General features: G+C 40.9%; 1 protein-coding gene across 1 annotated transcript in view; it reads right to left on the bottom strand.

Annotated features, from left to right (window-relative positions):
* Nucleotides 1-8,778: 8,778 nt before the first annotated feature.
* Nucleotides 8,779-12,500, bottom strand: part of mllt10 (MLLT10 histone lysine methyltransferase DOT1L cofactor) — a 49,087-nt gene continuing 45,365 nt past the window's right edge. Inside the window, 2 exon segments of the mRNA XM_035656688.1 lie at nucleotides 8,779-11,344; nucleotides 11,589-11,682. Of these exon segments, the coding sequence (XP_035512581.1) occupies nucleotides 10,967-11,344; nucleotides 11,589-11,682 (472 nt within the window). The 3' untranslated portion in view covers nucleotides 8,779-10,966.

Consider the following 12,500-nt stretch of genomic DNA (forward strand, 5'->3'; position numbering starts at 1 on the left):
GCGTGGATCGTTGCCAGTGTGATAGACGCGGTCTCGAGGGTTTGGCGAGATATGTTCGACAAAGGTGCACCTGGTGCTTTAGGGATTTGAGTTCTCTCCTCCCCTCCTCCCTTTATCCGCTCTTCCATCCCCTCTGCCCTTCTCCTCTGGACCATTTTCCAACATTACCCTGCGGACCTTTTAAAAAGATTAGACTGCAGCTTTTAAATTGGCCACTAAATGCGTGTCAACAACTTGAAATGAGGGAGACTAATGGAGAATACTACTTTTAATATCAAAGAATAGCCTTCCCAGTTGTGGAATACGCTTCTAGTTTATGTTTATACTCTAATTATAATCAGTTGTGTAGTATGTCAGGCAATTATTGAAGCCCGTATCCCCATGTAAACTCAGATCCGTTTCTGTGCAGCTAGTGTAAACAGAATATGCATGTGTTTCAGTTACCCAGTCTTTTGTATCAGTGCAAAATAGTTACAAACAGCATCAAGAGACCTGTTACGTTGTTTGATTTGATATTCAGGTTTGGCGTCTTTGCAAACTGACTACCAACTAATTTTCTGATTATGTTTGTTTATAACTGAAGTCTAGTGGAAGAGAGTAAAAATATAGAATCCTCAACTTATAGTGCCAATTTGAAAAAAATAAAAACAACAAACTCAGTTTTAAGTTTTAAAGTTAAAAGTAGGCATTAGAAGTCATACGTTAAGTACTGCACACTTGCCCTGCTCCCTGTGATAGATATGATTAGCTTGTTACTGCGAACCAAAAACAACAGAAGTTAGTAATTTCACCTGTTGAAGCCTGTTTGGTTCAAGGTGGAGCTATGTTTAACTGACTTACTATACAGTCTAGGTAGTTTATCTAGTTGTTTCCCAAGGCTGAGGGTCAAGCCCCCCTCCAGTGCGGTCATCCAATGATTAATGGGCAGGAAAGAAGAAAAACAGAAGTTCAGCTACCACAAATTTGTTGTCACATTTTGGGACTTTTCTCTAATCTTTTTTTTTTTTTTTTTGGTGAAATGATTGGACATTTTGTCTGCGTCTAACAACTCATAAAGTTACCAACAAACACCCCTGCTTTAATCTCAAAAGTCCCCCCTCCAGCTCAAAAAATATGTTTCTCTTCTCTTTCCTACAGTTGGATTGTTTGAAGCTTCACTGTGCAGAATGATTATGTGCAGAGTTCGACACTAAAAAGGATGTTTTCAACCATTCATCTGCTGAAAGCAGAAACTTGAAGCACTAGTTGCACATTTACACTTGAGAGTGGATCTTGTGTCCAGGCAGGAAACTTTAGAAATGAACAACAAATTTGCCTAATATGTAATGAGTTAGAAGAATAGTATTTAACTGTGGAAATTCTAAACTATAAATGTATTATATAACTCTTTACATGCATGTGCTGGAGGGTCCTTATTATTTTATTTTATAAGGCTTTAATTCATACCTGATGTATGAATACATAATCTATTAGATTTGACAAGTCATTAATTACTTGTCAAATAAAATATACTGGAAAAGTACAATATTACCCACCTGATGAATAATATAGTGGAGTAAAAGTATTAAAATAGCATTATAAGAATCCACAAAATTAGTACTTCTACAGTAATAAAACAAGAATTTACAATCACTATTCTGCCAGCACAGCTGCTTTACCACAAGTGGACAATTGACTTTTAAGCTTGTTAGTGTGAAGTTCCAAACCATGTTTTTTTGTTGATTAATGGGTAATTTCCAGACCTGCAGCAGCGAAAATATGAATTTTGTCTGCTTAAGAAAAAAGCAGGTAATGCCCTGCTTTTGATGTCTTCTGCTTTAGGACACACAGAGGCCACAGCTGTTTTAATGGTAATATTCCTTGTAACAAATGAATTAGAACATGTTGTATTAAGCTACCTGTTGTCCACAGATGCTTTTCAGGGTGAAAATGCATTCTAGACAGTATCACCAGCGGAGATATCCTTTTGTGTTCTCCCTCTCTGAGCGGCAGGAATATCAAGTAGCAGAGAGACAGCACGCCAGCTCCCTTTGAAACCCACACACACCACTTTACCTGTCATGAAGCCCTTGAAAAAATCACAGTTACAAGCACACAGTTCAAGCAATCACTATATTGCCATTTACACACAGAAAATATCTTCTCTCCTCTATCTTCTTTCTCTCCTCTCTCTCTCTCTCTCTCTCTCTCTTTCTCTGCCCCTTACTCCCACAGATGTATTTTGCTGAGCAAAGAAATTGAATCAGCTGTGTGTGTGTGTGTGAGCTCTTGTGCGATCACATGTACCCCCTCCCCACACCACCACCACCACCACCCCCCATTTCCAAAACACACACACTAGCCTTCCCCTCTAGCCCAGGGGTCTCCAGTCTGCATAATAAACGAGGCCTGCTGATAGGTGGATGAGCAGGGGAGGGGGAGGGCTCTCTCTTACACACACACACACACACCAGCCTGTACCATTATGCAGCCTGGGTCTTTTACCATTTAACAGCTGTTGCCGTTGGAGAAATCCCAGGTCTCTTTACATGCTTGTTGTTCACTCATTTATCGTGATTGCAGCAGCGGTCCGACTGCTCTTCAATCTCTGATGTTCTGATTCCAATACAGGAAATTAGCTTCAAGCCTCCACAGGGATATGTTCCTTAAAATCCACTGCAGTGTCCTTGAGCAAGGCACTTATCCATCAACCGCTTAGGGCAGCCCCCAGGTGTTTGTGTGTGTGAAACCCTCCCTCTTTGCACAGCTTTTTCCCTGATGTTTATTAGCTAATCATAAAAATACACACATACAGTTGGAGCCTGTAATGTCAGAGGATTTGAGGTTGGTAATTTGTTATGCATGTGGAAGCTTTTTGAGCTGAAACACTAAACTTGCTTGATGAATACTAAAATCCAATTTGTCACCTGACAACAAGTACAAAAAGAGGAAATGATTAATAACACACCTCTTCTTTTACTCTATCACTTTTAATGTAATTATTATATATGGACACACCCACACACCACTAACCAGGGGTGGAATTATTTAATAATATAGATATCTCACATAGCCAACCATTTGAAAGTAATTATCAGTAATAATCTGCTGCCTACTGATCTATTTTTACCTGATGATCAAAACCAGATCTCATCTCAGATCTATATCCTGTCACATTCATTATAACCCCACAAGATTACATTCATCTCTGCCAGCACCACCTGTCCTTGTAATGGTGTTTCATTCTTCACCCGGAGCCCGTTCACAGTGATGGTAAATATAGGAAATACAGTGATGGCTTTTGACTATTAAGGTAAGATGTAAACATTTGAAGATAAAATCCATTATGTTTATGAATGTGTGTGTGTGTGTGTGTGTATTTAATTTCTGGTGTTATTATATTTTTATTTGAGGTCTAACATATCAGTACGGATGCCTAAAACATCCCTGTAAAATCTGTTGGTCTCATGCAAATAAATATATAAATAAATACATTATTATGTCACATTTGTACCACACTAAAATTAAGACTAAACCTGCTTTTGAAACAACATAACACATAAAAGCCAAAGGGAAAAAAGGCAATTGCAAAGAAAAAAGGGAGGTTTCTAGATGAGTTTAATTGAATTTATACATAATTTAGTGCATTTCTGTGTGGGTCATGTGGCTTCTCTGCAGTTGGCTGCTGTGGTCGATGGTCAAGACAAAACCCAGTGGAGATCGCAGACAGGCGGCTGTACATTTTACACAGACAAACATCACAGCAAAACTATTTGATCTTATTGGAATATAATTATATTATAGTAATATAGTGGAGGGTTAATTGATTAAGGTCACCAAAACCTAATTTCAATGTCAATTTAAGAATATTATAAAATATAATAGGGTCATGAGGTCACAAAAACATGTGCCTATAAAAAAGTGCCAATATCATAACGTCACCAGACCCTCATTGTCTGTTACATTATACACAAATATTACAGTGTATGTAGGCTACATTACTTGCTTGCTAGATGAATATATCTGAAAATATGGGCTACAGCCAGTGGAGTGTAGTGCTTTCTGTTTCAGAAAGTGAGCATAATATTGTTTTTTTCTAACAATAATTTCGGGAGAGTGTGTGAAAATAATATTTCTGCTTTTAATCCAACATTTGAGAGGATTTTTAATGTTGCGCGAATCTTACATGAGTCAACAGGACGAGTAGCCTCGGACAGAATAAGCAGGGTGATAATGTGGACGGCAGAGCTGCTGGGAACTCCTCTCTGCTGCAGAGCTGCATTTCCCCTATCGAAGGGGAATAGCAGACAACAGAAAATCGCTTATTTTAACTACCTCCCTTCGCCGCTGAATTTATATGCTCTTGGCGCACAGTGAAGTTGTCCTCCCCGCTTGTGTGCGGGTTTTTTCGGAGCTCCTCTCTTCTCGCCGGTAGTGGGAGCCGCAGGCAGCGGAGCAGGAACGGCTCGCTGGCCGCGCACCGCGTCGCACGGGCGGCAGGCGAGCCGACCAGGCGCCGCTGAGTCCGGGGAAGACGCTGCTGCACGCCGGGGCGATCAACTGTGTACACTGCAACCAATACAGCTCAGCATCTGCCCCGCATGTGGCCCGCATACAACTTATTTATACAGCCTATTAAATCCCAAGAAGATGTTTATATTATTTATTTGTATTTAGAAGTCTTTCAAACCTTTAACACGAAACGTTTTTATCTCTCTAAAATTAATCCAAAATACATAAATAGTACAGTCACCTTTATGCAGCCTATTGGGATTTATTGAGAGAATTTGTATTTATTTTTTAGCAATTTGCAATTTTCCTCTGAGGGTTGCCAACGTGAGACAAATGAATAAGACATGTATAACATAGATGGATAGACAGACAGACAGACAGACAGATAGACAGATAGATGTTGTAGATGTTTCTACCCTCTCTCTCTCTCTCTCTTCTCCTCTCTCTCTCACTCACACACACACACACACACAAACAGTGGGTGAGAGCAGGGAGAAATGAGGTTTGGAGGTTTTTCTTTGCATTCCTTCTCCCATGCAGAAACATCTTCCAAATATTTATTTGATCATCCATTTGTTCCTCACAGCCAATCCAACTTTCTTCTATTTACTCAGTTTTGTTTTAATTCTGCAAAATATTTACTTTTTTCTTTTTTTTAAATAAAAATGTGTTGTAGTTTTATTCTCTCTGTAATTGTTTTATATTTATCAGTAACTGTTTTTTGGCTGCAATTATTCAGCAGTGGTTTCTTGTGTATTCTATGATGTTTTTAGTTTAAATGATGATTGTAAAATTGTTTCATTTTATTGATATAAACTGAAAAGGTGACTCCAACAAAGTCCTTCTGTGGAGTTTTTCCTTACCTGTGTGTGGTTGTTGACTAATAATCCCTCAGAGATTCTTTTAGGCTAAATAAACAAAACGGACGGAAATAACAGTGCACTTATACTTTTATTGTCCACTCCCCCCCCCCTTCAGTCACTGTGTGTGTTGTTATTGCATCCAGAAGCTCCAAGGTGTCATTGAACTGGGAGGCAGAGGGAGAGAGAAGGAAGGGTGTGTATATGCGTGTGTGTGTGTGTGTGTATCAGGGGGGTGACAGAGGAGTGTCACTTAGCAGAAGAATACAGGCTATCTGAGAATGAAGAGGGATGAGGCTGAATCCTGCTGCTTCTCCTTGCCACCATTATCCTACAGGAGAGAGACCTGTGGGGGGCACGCACACACACGCGCACACACACACACACACACACACTCTGGGAATCTCCTCAGCTGTTCCCCCTACAGTCTCCTTGTCCCCTTCCTCCTCCTCCTCCTCCTCCTCCTCTTCCTCCTGCCCCGGCCCTAAACACCTCTGTTTGCCGGATCTGGTTCCACTCGGCACCGGATCAGGGCCCCTAGCAGCTGACTGCAGGTTTCTGGCTAGGATTAAGCCTCCTAATGGCAGCCACTCTGTGATGATTTACACTGCATTACTGTACACACCAGCGGCTGCCTCCTCCTGCTAATGGTTTATTACATCGGAGTCTCTCTCAGCTTTATTGCTCTTTGCTCTCTCTCTTTGAGGCTGAGGTCTAATTAAATAATTTAACTGAATTACCAGACATATGCCAAAACCTGTGTAGGAATTACTCATGGCACTTGGTTAACCTGTTTTATGGTTCTGCTTTCATTTCTAGTGTGTGACGTCTTCATGCAGGATGGGAAAGATGATGGCAACAAATCCTGGATGTAAAAACTCGTGGGAAAACCATGAATCTCCAAACTACCCACTTTACAGGAGCAAAGTAAAACAGCTTTACTTTAAACTTTGAGATGGTGCATTTTTCTAATGGGTGGCCTTTAAATGGTTTATGAACTTTTTTCAAAATTCAAAATCACCAAATTTGGAGGTAAGTGGTTTTCATTGCACAGCGATGAACTGGAGTGTGGACTAAAAACACAGGTGTGACTTTAATTGTAGGTCACAGTGGTAGTAGTGGTTGATACATTTAATACAAGTAAACATAAATTAAATAGTCTTCAAGGTGCTCTCTCTTCTTTGTAGTTGCTCTCTTCCATAATTTTACTTTGGTAAAATCATATTTCTCTGTTCACTGTGTTTTTTATTGTAGACATTTTTATGTATAACAACCTAGTCACATACAGTAAGATTTGCTGCTTTGCCTGAATTATGAATGTAGTAATTTGTGTGTGTACTGTACAGTTGTAGTTTTTCAAATCATTTCAAGCTGTGTCATTTGGTTTTCATGGATACAATCAAGACAATACAAATAAAATCCAGAATCAAATCAAGCTTTTCTCTCTTTGGTTTCACTCGGCTTCAAGCGGTCTTGATTGCAGTTTTGTTCTCCGGCTTTTTGTTGTCTCTGAAAAATGCCAAACAATTAAAATGCTTTATTTTGAAGCAGGAGAACAAACACTAGAACACGGGGACAGAAACTTACAGAGGCTGCTCAGTCAGAGGCAGGTACCCATGTTGATGCATTCCTCGTTGACAGCAGCTCAGCTCGCATCTGAAGCCACAGATATCTGCCCAACATTTGTCTAATCATCCAGGGTTTAACCCTCCTGCTGGCTTATCTGCTCTCTGTGTGCCTCTTTCTCTCACAGCGTGTGTGTGTGTGTGTTTGTGTGTGCGTGTGAGAAAGAGCGAGCTCTTCAGTCTGCTAACACTTGGGCTTAGTAGTGTTTTGACTTTGTGATCAGGCACCTGGTTGGGCAGCACACAGGGGTCCTCCATCAGCTGGCAAGCCCTCCCACCCCTGGGGTGGGTTTCTGGGGGAGTATGATCGATGATGGACACAGCAGTTCTGCCCTGTGTGTGTGTGTGTGTTGGTGTGGGTGTGTGTGTTGTGTGTGCTGCGCAGGTGGTGCTGCTATACAGGGGAGTGGGAGGGCGGAGCAGCTCTGACTGGTGAGGTCTTGAAGAGATGGTCTTGGGTGGTGTGGTGGTGGGAGGGGCTATGCCTGTTTAAAAGCCTGCCTTTGATTGCAGGTGATAGTGAGGGAGGGAAGGCGCATGTGGATATTTGGTAGTGGAGGGCTGTGGTGAGCAGTGCTTGGAAAAAGGAAGGAAAAGGGGGGTTGTGTGTTGAATGCAGGTTAGATTGCTCTTGGTGTGGTGTGTGTGTGTGTGCTGTGTGTGCGCCGGGGCGGTAAATCCTGAAGGGGGTGGGGGGTATTTTTGGGGGAGCAGGAGTGCAGGAGGAAAGTGAGCTTTTAATTACCAGGGCAGAAGCAGATGTAGCAGAATGGTGCCCCCACCTCTAAACACACACACACACACTGGTTGTTTCTTGGCAGCTGGAAGTCATCAGCTTTGGGGGGTGTATGTGCATATTTGTTAGGACAGGAGCCTTGAAGCACATTGTTTAAATCTAAAGATGTTCAGCTCCTATTGGCACTTCTTAGCTCGATGATTATTCATTTTCCTCCCCCTTGTTACTGAATAAATCACATCTCGCTGCCGCCATCTCCTCCATAATTTTCAATGTAATTAATGTCATATAATAAAAACCAGGTAAGCCATTTCACCCTTTTCAACATACCATGTCATGTAATATTTGCAAGTTTAAATAATATATACTTAATATTTTCACATTTATGCACAGCTTATCTGGAGTCACCTCATGAATCGTTTTTTTTATACGTGATCAGAAAAACAAAACAAAAACTGCTTTAACCAGAGCTGTATACATTTAAAAACTTAGGCTACTTCTTTATTTGGCTTACAATAATACAATACTATCATGTATCATAACAAGGTTTTAATTTATTGATGGATGTGTTCTGTACTATTTTAATATGTTGTATCCATGAATTTACATAAAATGTGTTATACTATTTTTAGGGTGTTTCTTTTTTTCTTTTGCCTTCTGGGCTAATTTTAGCTTTTCTTTCTTCTTCTTCTTCTTTAGCCCTATCAAATAAACTTATAAAAATAAAATGAATACATATATAGTGTATACATATGGGTGTCTAAAACTGTATATTAAATGCATTTCAGAACAATATACTGCCAGCATTGTTGCTATAATTAATCAAATCTGCACTATATTTATGTCAGCAAGAAAAACATTTTGAAAATAGGATTTGGATTATACTGTTCTGAAAAAGTGTTTAAAGTATTGGGAGTTTAAAAAGTATCTTTACATGTCAGTATATTCAGTATTAGTTTAGGTGTAAATGGCTCAATATTGCACATTAATTCCTTTGTAACCTTTACAATAAATTCACTGTCCAATGCATATTTTCAACAAACTCCTTGACACAAAGGCTGAATTATTACTTTATCCATAGTGTTTCTTTATTTTGGTGTTTTGAAATACAATGTCAAATCCCCTGCCCCCTTGTTATTTTTTCACTTGTACAAAACTGATCCAAAGAAATGTGTGCACAGATGAAAACACGGTGCCCCAAGTATAAAATGACTTCTCATCAAGAAAATGGTGCAAAACTTAAAAAAGAAACACAATGTCCCTGAACATATAAAAATAAATTAATACTTTGTGTGTCCAGTCACTGTCAACCTTTTTGTCTGGTCCTAAAGATTCACACACACAAACTGAGGCTTCATTGGCTTTCCTTCACACCAGCACGGCCAATCACAATCACTTATGTACACCAACGGCCAATGAGAAAGGTCTATGTACACTTAACGAGGTAAAAACTGTGCCACTGAACACCCCCCTGACACACTTCCTCCCCCCTACAAACTATATACAACCACACCCCCCCAATCAGCCAACTATCAAGTAGCTTCTAGCTTTCAAACACAACACAGAATAGAAGTCATTAAAAGGGTTTACAGCATGATTCAACTGTATGAAGAAAGAAAAACAAAAAAAACAAACAAAACTTTACACAGTAGTACAAAATGATGTTAAATTGCAACACCAGCAGGCTTTTAAAATATATCATCTTTTGCCCGTTACACAAACAAACTCCAAATAAATAAAAAGCACAATACAAAGTTGGCTTTGATATTAGAGAATGCAGCAGAATAATATTTCCTGGTTTTATTAAAGAGACGGCACGTCCAGCCTGACTTTAAAAAATCTTTTTTGTAATCTGTTGCCTACGCAACGCAGCTTAATTACCAGTAGCGTTGTTCAATGACGGGGACACAGGTAAAAGGAATATAAATCCCGCCTCCCCCCTTGTTGGCCTCAGGCACTTGGGTTTGGACCCTGATTGGCCAGTCCTGACTGTTGTGGGTTTTTAGCGGCCGCTGCTGTCGGCCTTTTAGGTCCTGATAGGCTGGTCCTGCTCGAGAGGTAGGTGCAGCGGGGGGCTCAATCAAGAAGATGAAATGTAATGACTTCCACGCGCTGACAACCCATTGAATCATTTTTCTTTGTGAGTGTGTGCCATGTGGACTGATGTATCCCTCTGAGCATTTAACTTGCTGTTTTTTATATATTTATTTCCCTTTTTTACATTTCACTTCCCTGAGTGAGCCCCCTGTATCTGGCCCAGAGAAGAGACAGTCAAAAGCAAGGCTTCTGCGGTGACTGTACGAGGCTTGGCTCACTGACATTAATGGATCTACACAAACGGAGTGAAAGAGACACGGGAAGAGAGGCAACAGTGAGAACATGTGGGATATTTTCACAAGCCTCTCACCCAGTATTCCCCTCGGGACCGCTGCGAGACAGATGTCAAACATACATCTGCTACTGTTAAGTCCTGTGGTAGGGAGTTGTAGTTTCTTTTTTATATTCATGTATTTCTGCTATTTTTCTTTTTACACTTAAAGTTCTGTGTGTGTGCGCTAGCTTGAGTGCACAACTCTGATAGCTGAGGCCCCTGAGAGAGTGAGACAGCAGAGAGACCAGACCGAGAGGGGTGCGAGTGTGGAGGATTTGAAGCTGTGAGAGAAAGGATGTAGACAAAGGAAAAGAGATGAAATGATGCAAAAACATGACAGTGACAAGAGAAAGAAGAAACGTGAAGACGACGCAGAATGAAGAGATTACAGAAGAAAATATCAAGAAAAACTAATTAAAGGAAAAGCTGACCTGTTAGTCAACTTGCCTGTTGAGAGAAGAGAACAGACACAGCATGTGCTCACTTACTGACACTAACGCACTAAGTTGCCTCCAGTGATATCAAATGAAAATCATTATCACAACAGTGATAAAATAAAAACCTCAAGCAGCACTAAAGATAAAAAGTAAAAAAAAAAAAAAAATGGATGGAAATAAATAGAACAAAAAACAAAATGCTGTGTTAAGACTGTCACCTGAAAAAGTTGCAAAAATAAACCTGAAAAGATCAGCTAGAGTGAGCTAGTGACAGCAAATGAATGCTATCACAACTGGAAAGAATAATCTACCACGGGACACAGATTCCTCTGCTGCCAATGTTCTCAGCACTGAACTACAAAGTTGACCAACAGGCTGATCTCCCGAAAACTCTGCATATTTATTGAAAAAAGAAAACAACCAAAAAGGAAAAAGAGCATCTGCCGTCATGTCTTCTCCTGCCCTGCGACGCCCACGGCCTTCTCAGCTAGCCGCGGCTTCTGTGCCCCCGAGGCGTGCGTGTCAGCGTGTGCGTGCTGCAGCGCCAGGAAGGGGTTGGCGGTGATGGCGCCTTGGCCCTGGCTCTGGGCGCCGGGCAGCAGGTTGCTGATGGGCAGCTGAGCAGAGGAGAGAGGGATGGAGGGAATCTGGGCAGAGGAGGAGAGAGACTGCAGCTGCTGGAGGTCCTGCTGCTGCTGCAATAGTTGGTAGAGCAACACCTGCTGATGCTCCTGGGGGAGAGAAGGAGGGAGGGATGGAGGGAGGAGCAAAGATGAGAACAGGAGGGGGAGAGAGGAGGAAATAAGGAGCGAGCAAGAGGAAACAAATGAGTGTGAATGAAATTTCAGACAAGAAAGGGAGGGAAACAATGGGAGGGAGAGAGGTTAATAAGCTTGGTGATTTAAAGACATTATTTAAACAATGTAGTAAATATCTTTGTGTTGTTTATGTGTGTGATTAGTGGCGATGGCTGCCAGTGTGTGTGTGTGTGTGTGTGTGTGTTGTGTGTGTGTGGTGTGTGTGTTGTGTGTGTGTGTGTGTGTGTGTGTGTGTGTGTGTGTGTAGTACCGCTGAAAGGCTGCGAGGGACAGCAAGCTGGCTGGAGCTGATGATGCTGCATGAGGAGTCCTGCTGCCAGACATCAGGCCAGAGCCGCGCAGCGCTGGACGAGACAAAACACAACTCGCAGTCAGACAAACACAGTGTCCTCACGCAGTATCAGGGACAAGACATTTTTACACAACTTCAAAACATGACCAGTTTATACAGAGGACACCACCAGGAACTGCTGACTACAGCAAAATGAAAAAACACACACAACCAAATATGAGACTGCCTGAAGAACAAGCATTTTTACATGTACCTGCATTTAATATATTAAGAAAAGAACAAATTCACGATGAATGGATATAGCTAAAAAGGGGATTTTTTTCATAAACTACACACACACATCGCAACTGATATGTTCACAACAAATCTCCTTTGACAGACTTTAGAGACATGAAGGAGGCCAGCTAACAGTCTCTGCGATGCTGAACCCGAACTTCTGTCTCACTGTTCTTACTAGTTGCTGAGCTGCTAGGAATCCAACCACGCAGCAAGAGGTAGACAAAAGAAGAAGAGACGCATAAAGTTCCATATCAATAAACATCCTTTGGGAAAGTAAGAGATATGTTGTATGTTTCCCCTGACATGAAAGAATGATAATGTGTGTTTCAGTACCTTTAACAACGTACGCATTTAGAAATCTTTAATCCACTGACGTGAATTTGTTGAGGTGGGTGATATTAATTTAATAATATATTATATATATATATAATATATAATAGCTCCTGTCTTTCAGTTTACTCAGCTTGCTGTTATTAGCCAAAAAAGAACATCAGAAAAGGATTTTTGGGAAATAAACCGTTCAGACGTACTATTATTACGGGTACGTGACGGCCCGTAGCCACTCCAGTAGTGTGTTGTGAGGGCTACGAT

This window comes from Morone saxatilis, unplaced genomic scaffold (genome assembly GCF_004916995.1).
Source record: "Morone saxatilis isolate NCDOM2014 unplaced genomic scaffold, NCSU_SB_2.0 Contig0, whole genome shotgun sequence".
NCBI lineage: Eukaryota > Metazoa > Chordata > Actinopteri > Moronidae > Morone > Morone saxatilis.